Source organism: Gossypium hirsutum, chromosome D13, assembly GCF_007990345.1.
Source record: "Gossypium hirsutum isolate 1008001.06 chromosome D13, Gossypium_hirsutum_v2.1, whole genome shotgun sequence".
NCBI classification, from domain to species: Eukaryota; Viridiplantae; Streptophyta; class Magnoliopsida; order Malvales; family Malvaceae; genus Gossypium; species Gossypium hirsutum.
Genome location: NC_053449.1, coordinates 50,282,933 through 50,304,339, shown reverse-complemented (window position 1 = coordinate 50,304,339; position 21,407 = coordinate 50,282,933). Strand labels below are relative to the sequence as shown.

Genomic DNA, 21,407 nt, shown 5'->3' with positions numbered 1-21,407 from the left:
TTAATTAGCATGGGATCTAAAATTTGATTTATATGTTTGTAAACCCCATACCCATCCTAATGTAAATAAAAATCCAGATAACATTACTTTTAGAAAGCCTGTAATAATAACCCATTTTCATATTCTCTAAGTTGCTTGGAAACCAAGTGAAATCATGCCTACTCTACTCAGCAACATCATCCCCCCCACCCCCCACCCCAAATTTCCCTCTCATTATCTATCTATATTTATGTACGTATATTATTTTTAAAAGCTTTTATGTATGTTTAAAACAACCTGTTTTCATATACTTAAATATGCATCTAAAGTAAAATATTTAAAAGAAGTAGAGAGCCACAGAGGCAGCATGTTACTTGAATAAGTGTGAGTCTGAAGCATCACATATTACTTTGGAGTCAGTGTAAACTGTTACAATGAGAAAACTAGGAAAAGTAAAGCATTCAAAAGAAAAAGAATCTAACAATCAATGACTGATTGTGGGGCCGATTTACTGCTATGATTGAACAAACTTTTCTTTTTTCCTTGTTCTTATTCTCTCTCTTTCAGCTATATTTACATGAAAAGAATAGCTATTTCGATCAACTTTTCATGTTCCTTCAACTCATATTCAATTTCTGAATTTAACACATTCTTTGAACATGAGTATTAGGTGCGATATAACCTTGAAAGAAAAATTGAGCATACCCGTATCCACCATAAGCTGATATGGGTTTTAGAAGTCAATAATTGGCTCCCCAATGGTCAAGTTTCTCTCAACTGTCCATGGCAAGTTAAAGAGTTTAGCCATGATGAATTTGAAGATCTTGTTCACATTGATATTATGTGTAGCACTTGAGAAGAAAAGGGTTGCATTCATTGCTCTGGCATATGCTCTTGCCTGTTTCATCAAATATTCACATTCAAGTTTGATGACTGTTAAAACTACAAGATGATACAAACAAACGCTTAGAAACATCAAATAGCTTTTTACTATGTAAAGGAAGTTTCTTTGACCAAAGTAATCAACCTTCCGATTTGGTATAGTTTAATCAACAAGGTGGCCCCTTGTGTTTCAATTTTTAAACAGTGATTGTGAATGGAAAAGAAATGATTTTGTCACAAATGTCAAATGGCCGAGAATAGACTAAGGAAGACTCCACAGGACATTCCTCTTACACAAATCTGTCGCTTTTCAAGGCAAAATTACATGCATGATTTTCTTGGATTCAAAAACGAGTGTCCGATAGATATGTGTTTAAGACGGGAATGTTTATTTTCATCCAAAGCTTTTCACATCATCCCGAGACGTGTTTAACACGGATTAGTTGAGAACAGGATTGTGTGTTTGGTCAATATTTTTGAGCCTTACGTCTGAGAGCAATGAAATCAGAAAGTACATTGACAGAAGCAGATCTCAAATAATCATGCAGGATAACAAATTTAAGTTTTCTACCTGAGTCACTATAGTCCATTGCAAATCTGGGGGAAGACCAACAAAATCATCAAATTTGGTCCCTACCAATATTGGAATTGCTGTCTGCAAAATGAAGATAAAGAAACAGTAAGTAAAAACACTTTAAATGCAAATCCAAGGTTTAATGTAATTAGTTCATGTAACCATCCTTATCTGGATTTGGTCATTACCCCCCACATACAGGTTCAAATCAAAGGAGATGTGCTTTCAAATGATAATGCCTTAAAAGGGACGATGGGCGTCTAAAGAGGACAATAACTTAAACGTAAGCGTAGCTGGGTGGGACCAAATCCCAGCACGTAAGACAGCGAAAGAGAGATGCCCTGAAACCCAATCTATAACCCCTTCTCTTACTCCTAGAGGCATCCTTATTGTTTGGGGGGGGGACCTTAAAAATTTGGAAACTGATATTAAGAACAGAAAAAGCCATCATGAAAGTTAAGGGCTCCACTCCATTATCCATAAAACCCTTTATGGCCATTATGAGTGAACTTCACATCAATCCTCTTCATTATTTGCCAGTAAAGCCAGAATTTGACATCAATCTACTGACTTTTCCTTATTAATTGAATTCTGCCAATTTCCCCCACATTCATTTACAAAAGCATAGTTTCTTCCCTAAAGTGTCAATTACTGTATTAACAGTAAATTATCAGGCTTAAAATTGTAGACTAATTATACATAAATAATATTTCAATTTCAAGAATCAATACCACTTCTCTCAGGTGTAGGAAAATTTGGCCAAACAACTAATCTTAACTACTCACTGACAGGAAGGGGAGACATGAAATTTCTATCAGAAAACACTGGCTTTAGTACCTGATTCCACTTTCTTGCTTGACTATACCATCCAACAACACTGAAAAATCAAAGAAAAAGTATTGTAAGCATCATAAAACTAAAAATTTCAGTGCCCTTTTTATTACCCAATTAAAAAACAGGTTTAAAGCTAACCCGTTAAGAGTGCATCGGCTAGTTAGATCAAACATAAACAAAATTGCTACAGCATTTTTACAAGCAATTGGAAGAAGATCAAGTGAGTTACTGTCACCTGCAACCAAATAATCGGAACTCAGCCTAACAGCAGAAGAACAAAGCCCACAGTTCAAAAACAAATTTATAAATTAAAGATTACCTCCTACATCCCATATGCTGAAAGCAATCCTGGCACCTTGAACAAATAATGTTTTGTTAACCAAATTTAATCCAGTCATCTGTAAGCTTTTCTCTTGTTCATCCCCGACATATTTGATCTTCAAATGTGAAAAAAGAAACCATTCAAAACTAGTTATTCTAAGTGAAATTTCATTCAAGAACTAATAAATAACTGAAAAGAAAAATCATGTGCTTACAAGAAAGCTGGTTTTTCCAATTTGACAGTCACCTAACAAACTAATCTTCAGACTAACCAAATCCGAATCCGCTTCATTCCCATTGCATATCATCGGAGGATGATCCTCCGGCAAGTTCTTATTGTCGTCAACCACCACAACTTCCACCGGAGAAGAAGATGATGATGATGAATCCGGGCGAGTCAATCTTCTGTACTGAATAGGCCCTGCTATAGAACAAACAAGAATTTTATCCCAAAGGAAGCTAAAAAATCTTCGAAAAATCGATACCCTTTCAAGTATACCCCACTTAGTATTAAGATGAACAGTTTTCATTGAAGGAAGTGTCATTTTTCATGAATAATTCCGGACATAGAATTGGAAGGTCGGTCGTGTTGTAACATAGTATTTTGTGTTTCTTTTAGCTTAACCAAAAGAGGTGTGTATTTGTAACGGTTGACCGGTTTTTCTTTTTGCTTTTTATTTATATTAGAATTTATTGGAGCCTTGGTTGCGTTGGTAACGATGAGAGTCTCATATCTTGGCCCAATTTCATTGTTTTGCGTGATATCTTTCTACAAGTGAGTTTAAATGAACGGTGCGTTTACTTGTAGTTAGTGTAAAAATATGATGGCGGTGAGATTAGATACTGTAACATGAGACAAAAAGTAGGTTAAACGCATCGCACTGTACTCAATCGCCCATCCAAACCCACCTTAAGTTTTAGTACGTTCCGTCCTTGTTCAAATTTACGATATACTTGCGATTTTTGGTTAATTTAAATAGAACACCCGTTTTAAAAATAATTAGGAAATCACGTTTTTTTCTCAAATTTAGAGAAATAAGTCGATTTTAGCAAGAGAAACAAAAAAACGTGTCCTGCTGAAAGCATTATCTATTAAGGTGGTAGCTAGGGGGTTGAAAGCCTATAGAACGTGCTTTCAGTCTCTCTGTTGCTACCTCAATTGAAAATGCTTCTAGCAGAACGCGTTTTCTTCCTTCCAAATTTTTTTTTTGTGTTGGGTATTGAAAGTTTGGGTAGAAAAATTTATTTGTGTTTATGTTTTATGGAGAAATTGTGATAGTTTTAAGGTATGCTTAAGTTCACAGTGATATGATAGCGCTTGGAGACCAACATATTTCATTTGTCATGTGAGGAGTGCACCATCACTTTAAAATGTGTCACATTGCAACTCGGGCTCCCAGTTCACGGTGGTTATGCGGTCACAGGTATAAGTATAACTCGAGTTCCCGGTTGACAGTGGTTATGCAGTTACGGGTTCAAGTTTCATGCCGCCAGAAGATGATGTTTTATAAACTCTATAAATAAGTTTGAGATCACAATCATAGGAAAAAAAAAAGGCTCACCAATATTATCAACTTATTTTTCTCTCCATCAAAGTATTATTCTTAATTTCATTGTCCGAAACTTATGCCAGAGATGGGGGCAAGAAGACTTTCAGGGGGAGTGACTGTGATGGTGGAAAAAAACTGAAACTCAAGTTAGGGTGACAGCGATTGTAGTTATTAATGAGTTCTTTAACCACAGCAATCGCAGCTGTCTCGAGTTGCATTTCAGTTTGTCTCCATCATCACACTCCTCCCCTTGAAAGTTTTCTTGCCCCCAACTCTGTCATAAATTTTGGACAATAAGGTTAAAGATATTACTTTGATGGAGAAAAATAATAAATTGATTATATTGGTGAGCCCATTTTCCCCCCTATGATTATAATTTCAAACTTATGTATGGAGTTTATAAAGCATCCTTTTTTGGTGGTATGAAACTTAAACCCATGACCGCATAACCACCATCAACTGGGGGACTGAGTTATACTTGAACTCGTAACCGCATAATCATCGTCAATTGGAAGCCCTAGTTATACTTCAACCTATGACCGTATAACCACTGTGAACTAGGAGCCCGAGTTGTAATGCGACATCTTCTAAGGTGATGGTGCACTCTCCAAACGGTAAATGAAATGTGTGGGTCTTTGAGCGCCACTGCATCACCCTGAACTCAAACATACCTTAAAACTATCATAATGTCTCCTTAAAATTCCAACAGAAACAAACTTTCCCTCCTAAAATTTTAACACTCAACAAAAAAAATGTTAATTATATTATTAAATGAATTTTATCTTATTACGAGTGAAAATTCATAATGGTGATTACTTGGGAATCTGAAAATGGCAGGCGATACCATGTCCATGGCTGAAGGAGTATGCAACCATCAATTTTAATTTTTTGTGCTTCCGTTGCCGGGGACATCTCTCGGTAAATGTTGCCAACACAGCTGATCATCAACTGAGTTACCCTGCTTCTTTTAACTCGACTAGTTGTAAGAGTCACCTTAAATGTACTAAATTTAAAGATTTATCTGGCATCATAAGACCTCAATTAACCTTAGGATGAATGCTCGCGCGTATTGTTGTCTTTCAATGGCACTAGCGGGGTTGTCAATATAATTGAAATTGTCTTCTAACAATTTCATCTCTATCTGACTACCACTAAACTTGTCCGACACCTTGCCTAATAGTTGGTCGCAAATTGTGCTCTAATCGCCAGTGTCCGCTACTCCCGTAATGACTGTCCCATCAATTGTTAAATTGAGTTGTAATGCCACATCTTCGAGTGTAATTGCATACTCACCGCAAGGAAGATAGAATGTATATGTCTCCGGTCTCCATCTTTCCACCAAAGCGCTGATAAGTGTAGGATTCAATTTAGTCCCCCCGAGCATACGAGACACATGCAAGAATCCTGCATCTTGCAAGTGTTGTTTCAATAACACGCGGTGCCCTCACATTTTAATTGTGTATGGACATCTTGATAATTCGATCTTCGGGTTGATTATAGAAACATAAAAAATTTATAAAATTAATAATGCTAACAACTTATATTAATTAAAATTTAAAAAATTAATAATATTTTCTTACCATTTACAACTGGATTTTCTGAAATGTGTTTGTCATCCAAACAAATAAGAGGCATTGACATTTTTAAAATTATAAAAATCAAATAAAATCAAAGAAATTATAAAATATAAAATTAATACAACAAGAATATGAGAGAAATTGAATGAAAAATTGAGAATAAAATAGTTGAAAGAATTGAAAGAATATGATTTGAATGCAAAAGAAAGAAAATGAGTTAGATATAGCAAATAAACTAGCTGTTAGAAAAAAAAATTAGTCGTTTGAAAAAAATATAGTTGGAAAAAGTTACTGTCAGACGAACACGTGTCCTTTTTTGTTTCTCTCTCTAAAATTGGCCTATTTCCCTAAATTTAAGAAAAAAAAATCTAATTTCCTAATTAATTTTTAAAACCAATATTTTTAGCTAATTTAACCTTTTAAATATGCTTGAAATTTTAATTTTTTTCTATATATTTTAATATTGAGTTTTTATGTTTTTCATTTAAAAATTTTAGTTTTTTTACTTAATTTTACCGTTAAAGTAAACGGTGTCAAAGATAAATAACTATTTTATTTAATTGATAGTTTTTTTAGAGTACAACTTTAACCCGTGAACTGAATTGACATTTTGTTTTAATAAACAAAAGATAAAGAACCACAATAATTGATGTATAGGGGTTTAGAATATGATTAAGATACATTTGAGCGTCTGGTACATAAATTTATATTCCCTCTGTTAGATTTAGTGCCCTAAGTGTAGTATTTTCGTCTATGTACATTTCTAATTTTTCAGATAGATTGATTAATAAAATTATTCATGAATTATATTAGTACCATTTGTATATTATCCTCACGTGATTTTTGCATTTAAAGGAAAATAGAAGCAAATATTAGCTTTTTGGTTGTCTAATGTTTCACTAATACTAAGCGGTATTAAATGGTCGAATCATAATACAGAAAGATAGCTTATATTAGTAAACGAACCTAAACATGTCATTAGTCTAAATCGAAAATGAACAAACCGATTGAAAGACTAATATGTTGTCTATAAAGTCTAATTGCAGAGATGTTTTGTATTGGATATTAGAGCGGATGGCTCTCAGAAGATACAAACATAGATATGACTGACTGAATTGACAGTACATTGTACAAGACCCAAAAAGAAAAAACCTTGAATCCGTTTGTGGATTTATCCACTTGTGATGTTCATGGTGCAACATACCTTAATCCTGAGTGGATGATGGACTATGTATGCATGACTCATATACTTTGATGTAAGTAAAAGCTTGAGTTCAAATAGATAATGAACTAAAAGCTGGTGTATTGAATATACGACTTCTGCAGTATGTAGCATCATTCACAATAGTGGAATTCATAGCCCAAGACATAGGTAAATGATATTCTCTCATTGGCATTACATGATAGATGAAAAGTAAAGGTGGCCTGGATCATTTGCCTTTGTGATAAATGATTTAATTACTATATGATAGTAATTGACTTTTCATGAAGGACGATGTAATGGTTATCATGAGATAAATAGGATTATATTGTTAGAACGGATTTATCCCAAAGGGATTAAGGATATCCTATGAGGGTAACACACTTATGATATGGTAATTAGACGATCACTGATCGAATAGCTTTCGTAATGGTATTTAATTGGGGAGAACTCAGTCACGATACTATAGTGGAATGACTTCATGGCTAAATGAGTTTAAAATTAATAGGTGAAAAATTGGAACTTAATTATAAATCATTTGAGCCTTGATTACATATGTCCAATCGGTCCCTCCTCTAGCTCGTTGAAATAAAAAAAATGAATTGCATGTTGAATAAAATGAACACAAATGAATAAAAATTATAAATTTAGAGAAATGGGTTACATTAAAAAATGAATGTGGTTTCTCACTAAGTATGAAAATGATCTGAGAATTAATTTAAGTTTTTTGAATTATTACTTAATTAATTGAAGTTCGAAAATGAAATGAAATTAATTGGTTATTGTGAATCCATTGAATGTAGAAATTAAATATATTTTCTCATAGATTCTTTTACAGTAAAATTGTAATGATTTTAATGGAAATAGAATCAGGTTGAGAAAAGAAAATTTACTTTATTTAAATTAATTTAATAAATACTGTGTATTTTCTCATAGATGTGACATTATTGTAATTATCAATATATTTAAGGATATTTATGTGAATGAATGTATGCTATTATTTTATTATTTATATGATAAAATAATTTTGCCAAAATTGTGATTCCTAGAGTTCTGAATGTAATTATTATTAATTTTCGAGTATGTAATTAGATCGTAGACTATCATCTCCATGTAGGATTTATTTATTTTATTATTTTAGAATAATTTATGAGTTAGAAACGGAAATAAGATTTATGTAACCTATATTTTTGGCGAAACCCGGAGAGCCGAGACCCATCTAGGCTGATCAAAATGACATAAACCTGACCTAGCCAAACAGGCAAAAGATCGACGGTCCAGCAACGGAGGCTATCGGTGCTCCGACAACCTCACTAGCCTCTATTTGAAACAATGTTGTTCTAGTTCGTACCCTGCGTATGTATTCTGATAATACATGTTATCTTTCATTTTAGTTTCTAAATGTATTCAAATGATTACAAAAATATCAAACCAAGAATTACCTAAGTTCACGACTTGTTTACACCAATCTGCATTCTTGAAGGCCTTATGAAAGTTAACTGCAATATGGCGGAACATCAGAATGCCTAATTGTGACAATTAGCCCTTTGGATCTATTGAAAATGATGCAAATGCTACATTTTCTAACAACATGCCTCAGCAAGTTTGCCAAGAAAAATTGCCACGATTTTATGTTCTCGGACTCCACAATGGCAAAGGCTATCAGTAGTATGTTTTGATTACCATATTGTGCAATCTTAATAAGGAGAATTTGTGTATGTTTCCCATATAGCCTGGTCCCATCAATCTGCACAAGCGGCTTGCAGTAGGGAAAGGCCCTAACGCATGGATCGAATGTCCAAAACAAGCGATGGAAAATTATTTTCCTCGATTGTAGTTCGTTATCCAAGCCGTAAGAAGGTAGCATCTACAAGTCAATCATAGTCCTTGACACATACTCTTGTATCGCGGCTAACCACCCCTGAAGTTCATTGTACGATGCATCCTAATCTTCGTACAACTGCTCCATCGCCATTCGTTTAGCCACCATGCTTTCCTGTATAATACTCTGTACTAAAACTGAGTTTGCATGTCGGCAATCAGGACTAATATAGGAATAATGGGTATGTCTTTCAGCAATGGCATAATTCAATTATAGATTGTTTTCTTTTCAAGTTTCTGATGGTCTTGCATCATCCGTACAATAATGCATGTAAGAGGTCAAACAAATTTACGAATCTCCGATAGCTGCGGCCTTTGGATCAATGCTGCTCGTCCTTGCCAATTGCAACCTTCTGCAGACCTCCACACTCTCTAATATATAATGTCAGTTTAGATACAACAATTTTGTAGTCCACCGACATTTTCATGTTATACCGCTTAATGGCAAATGCGCATTCATCCTTATTTGTGAATTGTTGACTTACGAATAACTCTTCTAATTCAGATTTTGCCACCAACCAGTGAAAAGGTATTATATCTGAGTACTCAGGGAAGTCAGATGCGTGCGCCACATTGGGATCTGCACTCAACATGCAAGCCTCAAGGTCATTGCATATGACAATAGCATGAGTCGGGTTCCCGAGTGAAATGGTGTATACATTATCATCATCGTCCACGCTTTCGTCATCGATATCATCTAAGACCTCATCGATATTAGGGTCATTAAATTCTTCACCATTGTGATCAGAACGGCAATCATTTTTAGGTCCTTCTTCACTATCTGCATCGGTACCAATCACTAACGGATGTATCTGTAAACAGAGACCCGAATTACAGTTCTGCCCACCCAACATTCATATCAAAGTCAAACTTGTGTACAGGCGATCGCCTATCGACAGATGCTCTAAAAATCTCCAGATACAGGTCTTGAACTCCATATTGTTGATTTAATGGAATGACATTTTGAACGGGATCAACATTCGCTAACTTAGTGAACAACTCAACTAGTTCAACTTTCATATTCCCAGTCGAGCAATAAAGTGCAATCGTAGTCTCCACGTCTTCATCATCTACAAATTCCATCTCCGTATATTTGCACAGATTTAATGAAACTAGAAATTTGTAGAATAGTCTAGACATCCTCCTCCCACAACGTTGAACAAATTTTGCACTAATTTTTTGTTTCATTTTATCTACTTTTACATTATTGTTAAACATCATTCCTATTTGTTGACGAGATACAAATATACAACCTATTGGTGTTTGTAAAATTACTCCCTCAAAATGAACACATACGAAGAATCGATTATCCATCTTCGATACTAAACCTGTAAAATAAATTTAAAATAAAAAAATATTAGTTTCTATTAAAAAATATATAGCAACAAAAATACTTTTTATCAAAAAGATATAACTTGCATATCATATTACTATAAAATAAAATATAATATAATATAATTACATACAAATAGTTACAAACTAACCTTATAAACTCGAACTTGATTTTTGAAGTCTAAAATGAAAAACAAATATGTCGATCTTCAATTGTGGATTTCTAATAGCCCTTTTTTTCTTTCCCAGTTTGTTAAACCAATTTTTTTTTCTCTCCCGTATTGCTAAACAAATTTTTTTAGACTTTTTTTTCTACCCTTCTACTAAAAATATTTTTTTCCTTTTCAACAGGAACAAAAATTTGTCTGGGGGATGGGAGGGTTTATATAATGGGTGGTGCCACCTAACAATGTCGCAAGACACGAATTTTCAAATTGGTGTTGCCTGACACATCGATGGTACCAATAATTTTTTTTGGTTTGGCTGCTTTTTTCACTGGCAACAATTTTTTAAATAAATCTATGCCGTCTGACACATCGATAACACAAATAAAAATATTTTTTTGTTTCGACTTTTTTTTGGCAGATATTTTTTTTAAAAATAGCTAGTGTTGTCTAACACACCAAATTAAAAAATATATTATTTTTTCCACCATGTATACCTGTATTTTCACGAGAATTTTTAAATATACATATGAGTGTCGCCTAACAAAATGACAACACTTAAAAAATATATTTTTTTAAAACCTAATAATTGTCAGATGATTGGCCAAAAAATAGAGTAATAACGCTGGTGTGTCACTGTAACAAACACCCCATCTTCATAAATAATTTTTTCCCAAACTATCTTTATAATTAATTAATTTTTAATATTATTTTTATTAAAAAAATAAGAAAACTTAGATACATGGAAAATGGGTGATGTGTAATTTGTTTTGCGTAACAAATCTACATAAAAGAAATTTGATTGAAATTGGGTTTGAATTTTGAGTTTCTATCATCACAATCTCATAAAATTTAAAAATTATTGAGCATGATTTGAAGTTTTAGCCCTAAACTCAAGAAATCATAGTTACAGAAATGAGAAATCTGAGAAATTAAATTGTAGATGGATGAAAACAACCAGCCATTTACAGGTGTCTGTTTAGTGAGTTATGATTTCAATTTTTATTTTAAGTTTATGTGTTGGTATGCAACTATAACCTAAATTAAAAAAAAAAAAAAAACTCTTTGGATACATATTTACACAAATTAAAACTCAAATATTACTTTGCTAACTTACCAACTAGGTCGGATCAATTTCAAAGTACATTTTATGAAATTAATAATTTAAATATATTTGTATAATTATTAAATCCACCAAGCTTATGGAACTTAGGTTCATGTTCCCCTTCATAAATATTAAATCCACTAAAAATAACAACTTTAACCTTTCAGCAACGTTTCTTTAGTTGGATTAGCCATTCAAATCCGAAGTCTTATCCAGAAAATGAGAGGATTTGGACAAAATACGAGACTTCAAAAATGGGGTTAGGTAAAATATAAGACCCATTTTCTACATGGGTCGGGCTTTGGATATAATTTTTGGTCTGAGCTCGGCTTGATTCTAGTATATTATGTTATAACAATATGATATTAATTATATATGTTAAATAATATTTATATTTACATTTATATTAAATCACTAATTCAACAACAATTAAATCCATTACCCAAAACTAAAAAAAAACTTACCAAACTAAGTAACTCAATCCAAAATATAAAATTTTAAAAATTATATTTAATACAATAAAATATTTATTACATTTATAATAGTATTTTTCAATATAAATATTTTTAAATGTATTTATAATGTGTTAGAAAACTTTTATTTTAACATTTTTTTACTATTATATTTTTTAGAAATTTATTTTTAAATAAAAGCTAATCTAAAAAAAATCAAATATGAACGAATTTACTTTTATTAAATTGAGTCAAATTTGGGCAAAAATATAAATTTATTTTTTGAGCTAAGCCGAATCCAAACTTAAAAAATTAATCTAAATACATTACATAAAGCTGAGTCGATACGAATATTAATCAATAAGTTTAATTTTAATCTATTGCCGACAAGATAAAAGGGATACAATTAAATTATAGAAATAGTCATTGAGAGGTTAAATAGGAAAAGTTAATTAGTATGGGCATATGATGAAGGACATCATACAACCACAACAATTTTAATAAATGTGAATTAAAAATTACAGAGCTTTTGGGTTAAAGCTGCAAATACCCACATTTTCCCCTTAATAGCTTTTGATTGTTGGCATTGGTTCTTCTTCTACATTGTTACCCCCATTATATCATATAACATAATTTTTGTCTTCCATTAAATGATGTTATTATACCTAACAAATAGTCATTGACAAGAAAAGGTGTGAGCTTGGAACAGTGTAGGCTGTGATGAACAAAATTAATACATTGACTTCATCTTCCAACTTTCTACAATATTATGAAACCAAAATCCACAATGTTTCAAAATATTAAAATTTGGAAATAGGAAGATAAATAATATTATATTTAAAAAACGGTCATTAGGCTCATTTAAAATATGGGTTGAGCTCGGGTTTGAACATTGAAGGTCTTAACCCAACTCGACTCAATTTGTTTTCTAAGTCTATAATATGTTTTCTTGTTTCTTGTAATTTATAACACATAAAAAAACAGACCTATAATATTATATGATACTATAATGTAAACTTAAAAAAGGTTTTACAGATAACTATATATAAAATTATAATAAAATAAATATTAAATTAAAAATAATATGGACGGATATAAATGAATTTGGGCAAAAATTTAGACCTTATTTCGAGTTAGGCCAGAGTTAGACAAATATAAAATATTTTAAAATGATGATTAAACTCATCTTAAATTCAAATTGAAATGAAATTATTATTATTTATTTAATTAAATATTGTTGGAACATTGACTGTCACAAACTTATGTTGCAACTACAATTCAACACCAAAAATGCAACAATGGATGTATATGTTAAGACATAATTTTGTACTTTTAAGATAAGCAGCCTAAATGTGAAGGATGTTGATGCAAGGACTTTTCCCTTCTAAAAAGGTCAACGTTTGCAAAACCTTTATAAAGGTTGTTGAGTGTTTCATTAGTTTATATTGATAACAGATTTTGGGTATACTTTAGAGTGTGATATTTACTTGAAATTGAAGTTATTTTGGGAGGGTAAGTGCCCATTAAAAGAGGAGAACCGTCAGTTCAAACGGTGTCATCATTAGCGTTTCTTCCATTGATATGCTTGAAATTGCTCCTGCATCCCTGTTCTCTACCCAAGTCCAAACATTCCAATCCTTCGGTCTTGGGCTTGAACTCATTGAGTGTATTATAATAATACGGCGTCGCAATGATAGAATAATTATCCAAACAATTTTGGTTTCTATCTTTATTTATTCAATCAAGTCTTGCAACACTTTTTCCAATAAAAACCTGCAACACTTACAAATCAGTCTTAACCCACAAATTCTTACTTCAATTATACTTTTTTCTTTCATATTCATACTTAATTTTTTTTTTGGTCATAATTCATACTTAAACATATTTTTTTCCAAAATTAATACCTTCTTAATAAACTATTAAGTTTGTTAAAAAGAAAAAAAACAACCAATTAAAAACTGACGCGTGGCACAAAAACTTAATAACCTTTTTTTTGGCTTTTTATAAAATTAACCCAAAAATTTTAATTAATTATATAAATGACCCAATTTTTTGATAAAATACGGAAATGACCTAAAATCTATAGCGCAAGTTGGTAGAGCCAAAATGTTTGGCGCCACCAACATGCCACGTTAGCAACCGAGATAAAAAAAATCATTTTTTTGTGGAGCCACATAGAATGACGTCACCTGTATAAATATTAGGAAAATACTGTAATTTCTGAAAATATGGAAAGGCTTTAAACAAATTTTCCTTTTTTGGGTGGAGCCAAGATTTCCAACGTGTCTGCCACCTTTTTGTTCTTTTTTTTGTTTTTTTTATAATATTTTAAATTTATATTTTTTGGTAGAACCATTCTAAATTCCGCCACTAGTTCATTTAAATCATTTTTTAATTTGTTTATTATTTAATTTTTTATATAACTTTTTGGTGAAGCCATAGTTCATTTAAACACTTTCTTTTAATTTGTTTATTTTTTATTATTTCTTTTATATTTAATTTTTAAATCATTTCAAGGCTTTTATTTTAAAAAATAAATATGCTTTTTTAATTTTAAAATAATTTTTTAAATATGTTTTTAATCTAAAAATTTAAAAATTAATATTTTATTTTGGTAGAGTCATTATTTATGGCTCCACCACTTAGTTCTCCAACATATATAGAGATATTGAGGCATTTTTATAAGAGTTGAACTCGAAGAGAAAAAAAGAGAGAAATTATTGTGTTTAGTAGGAAAGTTCAAAAATTCTGTTGAAGATGAATAACGCGGTGTTTTTGGTGCACGTTCTTTGTTATGGTGAAATTGTAGAAGGTGATGTTGGTTGTGTATTTTAACATCGGCATAGAGTAGGGTTGAGATTCAAAAAAAAATGTGAAGCTGGAATAAATGAAAAGGAAGATCAGTGTGAAAATAGCTATCCGTTGTGAAAGGGTGACGTCCAGATTATTTTACAAGTTTCCAATCTCTACAGATCTGTTGAAATTTTGTGAGATGCAACTGTTAGATGATGATGACTTGGGCACTATGATGGAAATATGGTGGTCGAGTGGGAGTGAGAACCCCCAACCAGTTGAGTTATTTGTCGAGTTAGCGGACATAGAGCCCGTTGAGAATGATAGTGTAACAGCCCGATTTAGACCCTAGATGAAACAGTGGTTTTGAGACCACAAATCTGAGTTAAAAAATATTTTAATATTATTTTTGGTGTCTACAGCATGTGAATTTATATGTGTGAAAATTTCGTGTGAAAATTTTACCGTTTAAATGCTTAATTTTGATAAAAGGACTAAATTGCGTAAAGCGTAAAAATTGAGTTCTATTAGTTAAAGGTGTTAAATAGCTATATAACTTAAAAGTGAAGGTCCTTATGTGGCAAATAGCCCATTTATGAGTTAGTGGATGATAGTGGAGTGGCATTTGGTGTATTTATTAATGTTATTAAAGGTTAAATAAGTAAAAAAAGGCAATTATATGTTAAATTAAATAAAACAAAATGCATTGTCATCTTCTACTATTCATCTTCACCGAAAATTCAGGGAGAAAAAAAGTCATTGTTGGCTTTAACATTTGGCCAAGCTCTTATTGCCCAAATAGATCAAGAAAAGAAGAAATCGAATTTGGATCGGGGAAAAATAAAATTTTTTGAATAGTTGGCCTGTTCATTCGTGTCCGTACGAGGTAAGTTTATAAGTAAATAAATGCTATTAAATTTGAAAGTATGTGTGTTATATGTGCTGAATTGAATTATAATAAGTATATGTGTATATGCTGAAATGAATTAAGCATTGGAGAACTAGTTACAAGCTTGAATCGATCGAATTATGACGTTCGAAAGCCCTGTACGAACCATAGGAATAGTATAGGATACATATGTCATGACATAGGATTCTGATATGAGTTATCGTGTAAGAACACGTCTGGGACGTTGGCGTCGATTTGAGATTTACTTGTAAGACCATGTCTGGAATATCGGCATCGTATACGATTTTGTGTAAGACCCTGTCTGGAATAGTGACATCGATATTTGATTACATGTAAGACCACGTCTGGGACGTTGGCATTGTAAGAACTTTCGATCTATCCGAGTATCCTTATTGATTCCGAACGGTTCAATGGGCAATATCGAGAAATGAATGACTATGTAAAAGTATATCCGATTCAGGTACGTAAGAAATGTATATGATATGCAAGAATGAAAGGTGAGTATGTTTCAAATGACGATATGTGAAATACATGACAATGAATGAAATGAATGTATATAAATGAATGTTGTGATACATATGCTCGTTATATGAAATTTTAATGAAATAAGCTTAATTATATTCAAGAGTTCAAATATCATGAAATTATGGTCCTATGTTTCGAACATGCGATTTATGAAACATGAAACATGGTTTTGAGGTATGCTAGTTTGGGTTGAAAGATGATTAGATAAATGTTATTGATAAAGTTAAATTATTAAATATGTTATGTATATGTGAAAGAGTTAAATAAGCATGTTTTGAATTGTTAGTTATGTGTTTTGTATGACCGAATGTGATATATTTGAATGAGGAGTATGTATGGTTCGAACAGTGGAATTATGAAGCATGTGTGATATGGCTTTGATGTATGGTAGTTAATTTGAATTTTGAATTGATAAATGAGATTGAAATGGTTGATTTTTAAAGCATGGTTTATATGTTCATTGATAAATAAGGTAAGTGAAGTTGTGTAATGTGACAATATGGATTATATGAGAAAAGTGGTTGTATATGTGTATGAGATTAACTAAATTCAGTCTATTCGAATGGAATTATATATGTTACTGTGATGAATTATTTGCTTATGGCTTACTAAGCTTTCAAAGCTTACTTTGTGTATTTTCCCTATGTTTATAGAGTTTTGAAGACTTGCTCGGACTGGAAGTCATAGGAGACCACATCACACTATCCAGTTTTCGCTTTGGTAAATAAATGCTTTGAGTTTTGGTTATGTGACATGTATAGGCTAGTTTTGATATATTTGGTTTGAAAATTGTATGTGTATAGCCATGCGAAAATGGTTTGACCATGATGCTAATGTTGGTTATATGATGTTAATGCTTGTGTGTATTCGATCATATCTCAAGATTATTATGGAAGTATGTTTCATGGTGTATATATGTGTGATATTTGGTTATATAATTTGGTTTGAATAATGAGTTCGTTGATGGTTGTGTTTTGCTAAAATGCATGAGTTTCTATAAACTAAGTTTGGTATAATTGATGGATTGTATATTGGTTGTTTAGGTACGGTTGGTGATGGCAAAGTATACACATGTTTTATGTTTGAATGGTTGATCATTTAGGTTCGGTTTTTAAATGACTCATTGGATGCTTGAAAAGGGTGATGTCTAGACATGATTTTAGCATGCGAACTAGGCATGATATGTCTATTTATTAGTGTTCAAAAATGGTTCAAATTGATATGTAATATGCCCATTTTTTTTGGTAATGTGAAAAGAGGTATATATTGGTAATGTGATAATGCTAGTTATTATCTATTTTGTTAATGGAAATTAAGCTGTGGGAAATGGTCGAATTGGTATAAGATACAAATGTGTAAAGATTATAAATTGGGTATACTTGATTCGGTAACTGAGTTTAGGAATAGCTATTGTTACTGTAGCATATTGTGCATGAAATTGTAATGTATTAAAACTATATTTGACCATCTGGTGATATTTGATAATAACCTATATTTGGAGAATTAATAGGTCGTATAATATGGATTGGTTTGACTTGATTTGCTAACGCACTTAGGTTTATGAAATGGTACGTTTAATAATTAGCCATTGAATTAGATGTATACAAAAGGATGAGATGAAATATGTGATTGTTATATGGAATAAAATATATTTGATTATATTTTAGGTATTCGAATGCCATGAATAGATGGACATATGCTTTGAACATTGAATTTATGAAACATAAGAAACAGGATATGGATATATATATTAGTTGGTACGAATATTTGAATAAGTAAATGGTAATGACTTGGTTGAGTTTCAGAGCATGGTTTGTAATGCGAATTTGGTTTATGTAATTGAGTGAATTATGGCTACTTGGTTCGTGAATGATTCATGATTTATTTAATTGGATGTGTGATATATATATATGTAATGACTTGACATTTATGTATGATTAGTAGATGTTATTTGAGCTTGAGAACTTTGATAAATAAATTGATAAAATTTTATACATGAATTGTAATAAGTGATTGTTCTGATTTGTACTTATGTTCAATAATGCCTCGTGACCCTAGTCCGGCGACGATACGAGTTTGGGGTGTTATAGATAGTCCAATAAGTCAACATCGTGGATTTGACTTTGATCTTAATGTTGAATGGACAGATCAGTTAGAATGCGGAGGGACATTGCAGATGCCCAAAAATCTAAATTATGGTGGGAGTTCGTATAACAACCTTACCTTGGGTCCCCGTCTACAAGTACATCCGAAAGTGATAATAAGCACAGAGGCAAACATCAGAGAAAAGACCAATAATGGTGAAGATTCTGATCAAGACATTAAAAAATTTAGTGACCCCGATATTGATAAGGTTCTGGATGATATTGACGATGAAGGCCCGAAGGAGGTTTAAGATACTCATGACCCTTTATTCAGTAACCCGAGTTGTGACATTATTTTATGAAATGAACTTGGGGGTGACACGTTGAACGTAGATCCAGATGCAGTGCATGCATCCAAGTTCCCTAAGTACACCAATATAGTACCTGCTCACACATTGGCGTCAAATTCGCAATTAGAAGAGTTGTTTGTTGGGCAACAGTTCGAGAACAAGGCGGACTATGTGTTTGCCATCAAATAGTACAACATGAAGGTGTCGATTGCTTACAAGGTTGCCAGGTCTACATTGACATTATATGTTGGAGAATGTTGGAGAGCCGACGATGGGTGTGGTTGGCGGGTTTGGGTTGCATTTATACAGAGGACTCAGCAGTGGAAATACGAAAATTAGAAGGGCGTCATACATGCATTATCGCACATATGTCTCAAGACCACTGGAAATTGGATGCCAAAAGTATTTGCAACTGCATCATGCCATTAGTGAAAGATAGCCCAACCATTCCTGTGTTGACATTGATTGTGGACATACAAGCCCGATTCTAGTATAGTGTGTCGTACAGGAAAGCGTGGTGGGCGAAACAAATGGCCATGCAACAACTATACAACGATTGGGGTTAAAAAGGGCTAAAAACAACCAAATAGAGAACAACATCATGCAACTAAAACACAAAGAACAAAGTAGCGCTGAGCAAGGATATTTGATGAAGTGTGATCCGTATTTACTTGAGAAGACATTTTGATATCTACATAATTTTAAAAAAAATACATAAATTAAATATAATTAATTATTATATTAAAATAACTACTTTTAATTAATACAATACATTTCACATAAAAAAAACTATACATACATTGCTTATATTTATCAACGTTAAAACAAATATAATTTTTCTCTCTTTTTTCTTTTTTTTCTTCCTCTTATTCTTTACAAAAAACTGAACGGGGACCAAAACCCCCCACATTCCTTCCTTTTTAAAGGTCTCATCTCTTCCTTCTTATTTCTTTTTTTTTTCTTTAAACTAACATTAACTATCTTGTTGACCAATCACATCGTTAATGTCGTTGATGTCAAATATGATATGATCAGTCATTATATTAACTTTTTATCCTTTTATTATTATTTAAAAAAAAGCCATAATTTATTTTTTACAAAAAATTCATTTCTCTTTTTTCCCAATCAATTCAACCCTCACTTTCTTCTTCTTTTTTCTCATTTTTTTCAAATTTTCTTTATTTTTTGGTCCTTTGTTTTTTTTTATTTCTATTAAAAACGTCCGTTATAATTCTTTCTTTAAAAATGTCCCTTTAATTTTTTGATTTCACATTACATAAATTAATTACATAAATTATTAAATTAATTTATATTATCCAAATAATATATTTTTTACAATATTTAATTCTACATTTCAAACATTCTAAATAATTTCACCTAACTTATAATATATCATTTTAAAATACGAACAATTTTCTCAATACTAAAAAAAATAAACGATTTTTTTCAAGACCGACAAAATTGTATCTTACAAACAAAACTGTTGACACCATTTTTTGTGAAAACGGGGTCGACTTGGATTTTGCAAACGAAAACGAAAACGGGAGTCGCCACCAATCCTTTTTGATGAGGTGTGATCGGATCACCTCGAAAAGTGGTTGTTTTTAATAAACGATTTGATTTTATTAAAACAACAATTTTGGTCCACGAAATTCAGAAAAACGGGTTCGGGAGTCGGTTAAATACGAGGAATGATTAGCACCCTCGTAACCCCCAAAAATTGGTACCTAGTTGATTAGTTAATGTCTTAACATCGAAAATTGAAGACTTGGAAGAATTTTAAAAATACGATCCTTGTATTAAAATGTTAAAAATTTTCGGGAAAAGGAGCATATTTCACGTTAATCGAGAAAGAGAATCATATCCAGTGAGTTAGAACACAATGTCTCGAATTCCCGATACGCGAATGAATGCTAAAAGTTTGCTTATTTAAAAGATATTTATCTATCTTGAATTTTTCTTTTAAAAAAAGGGATCAGATCCAGTAAGTTAGGACTTGATCTTTTCTTAATTTTCGAGATCGTTTAGAGCTTAGGTTTAAAAAAGACTCGTGTATTTAGATTCATTGTGAAAATCGAAACCCAGTAAGTTAGGGTACGACCTTCTCGAATCTAAACACAAGATTTTACTTATTCAAAAATCATAATTTATGCATTGAATAAAATTAATCTAACTTGAACTAGAAAAATAAAAATACAATGTTAACATGTGTAACAAAACAATAATAGATACGATAATGTAAGCCTAAATAATGCGAGTAACAACAAAATAAAAAGTAAACAAAATAAAAGGGACAAAGCGATTACATATAAAATAACAAGTAAATAAATAAGTAGAACTAAAACACATTTTTTAGTAATAGTGCATATGAATGAATAAATAAGCACCAAGTAACAATCATAACAATGAATAAAATAAATAAAACTATGTAAAAAAAGATATATGAAAATATATGTATATATGAATTATAAATATAGGAAATATATACAAGAAAAATATAGATTTTAAAATATATGTATATAAAAAATATGTATGGATATACGTATATATATTTTGAAATTATGAAATAGAAGTGTGTATAAATATGTATATATACATATGGATATAGGTGTATGTATGTACAAAAAAAATGAAATATAAAAATATATTTATAACTTTAAAAAAGTGCGTATATATATATTAGCAAAATATATGTGTATATATATTGTAGAAACGTATATTTATTTAATGTATATAACAAAATTAAGATTAAAAAGGTAGAAATGAGTAAATAATAACAATAATAATTAATAATAATAATAGTATTAGATTGATTAATTTCAATGAGAAGACAATCAAAATAACAAAGAAAAGGACTAAATCGAATAAAAGATTAAAATTTGGGGTTGAATTG

The 21,407-nt window shown here is 31.4% G+C and overlaps 1 protein-coding gene across 1 annotated transcript; it reads right to left on the bottom strand.

The window, feature by feature from the left end:
* Positions 1–315: 315 nt before the first annotated feature.
* LOC107918879 (septum-promoting GTP-binding protein 1) lies at positions 316–3,246 on the bottom strand. The gene is made up of 6 exons (XM_016848456.2): positions 2,806–3,246; positions 2,589–2,706; positions 2,408–2,504; positions 2,273–2,312; positions 1,433–1,516; positions 316–877 (listed from the first exon to the last, which is right to left on the bottom strand). Exons 1-6 carry the CDS (start codon positions 3,133–3,135, stop codon positions 713–715), a joined length of 834 nt encoding a protein of 277 aa, XP_016703945.1. The 5' UTR covers positions 3,136–3,246; the 3' UTR covers positions 316–712.
* Between the last annotated feature and the right edge of the window lie 18,161 nt (positions 3,247–21,407).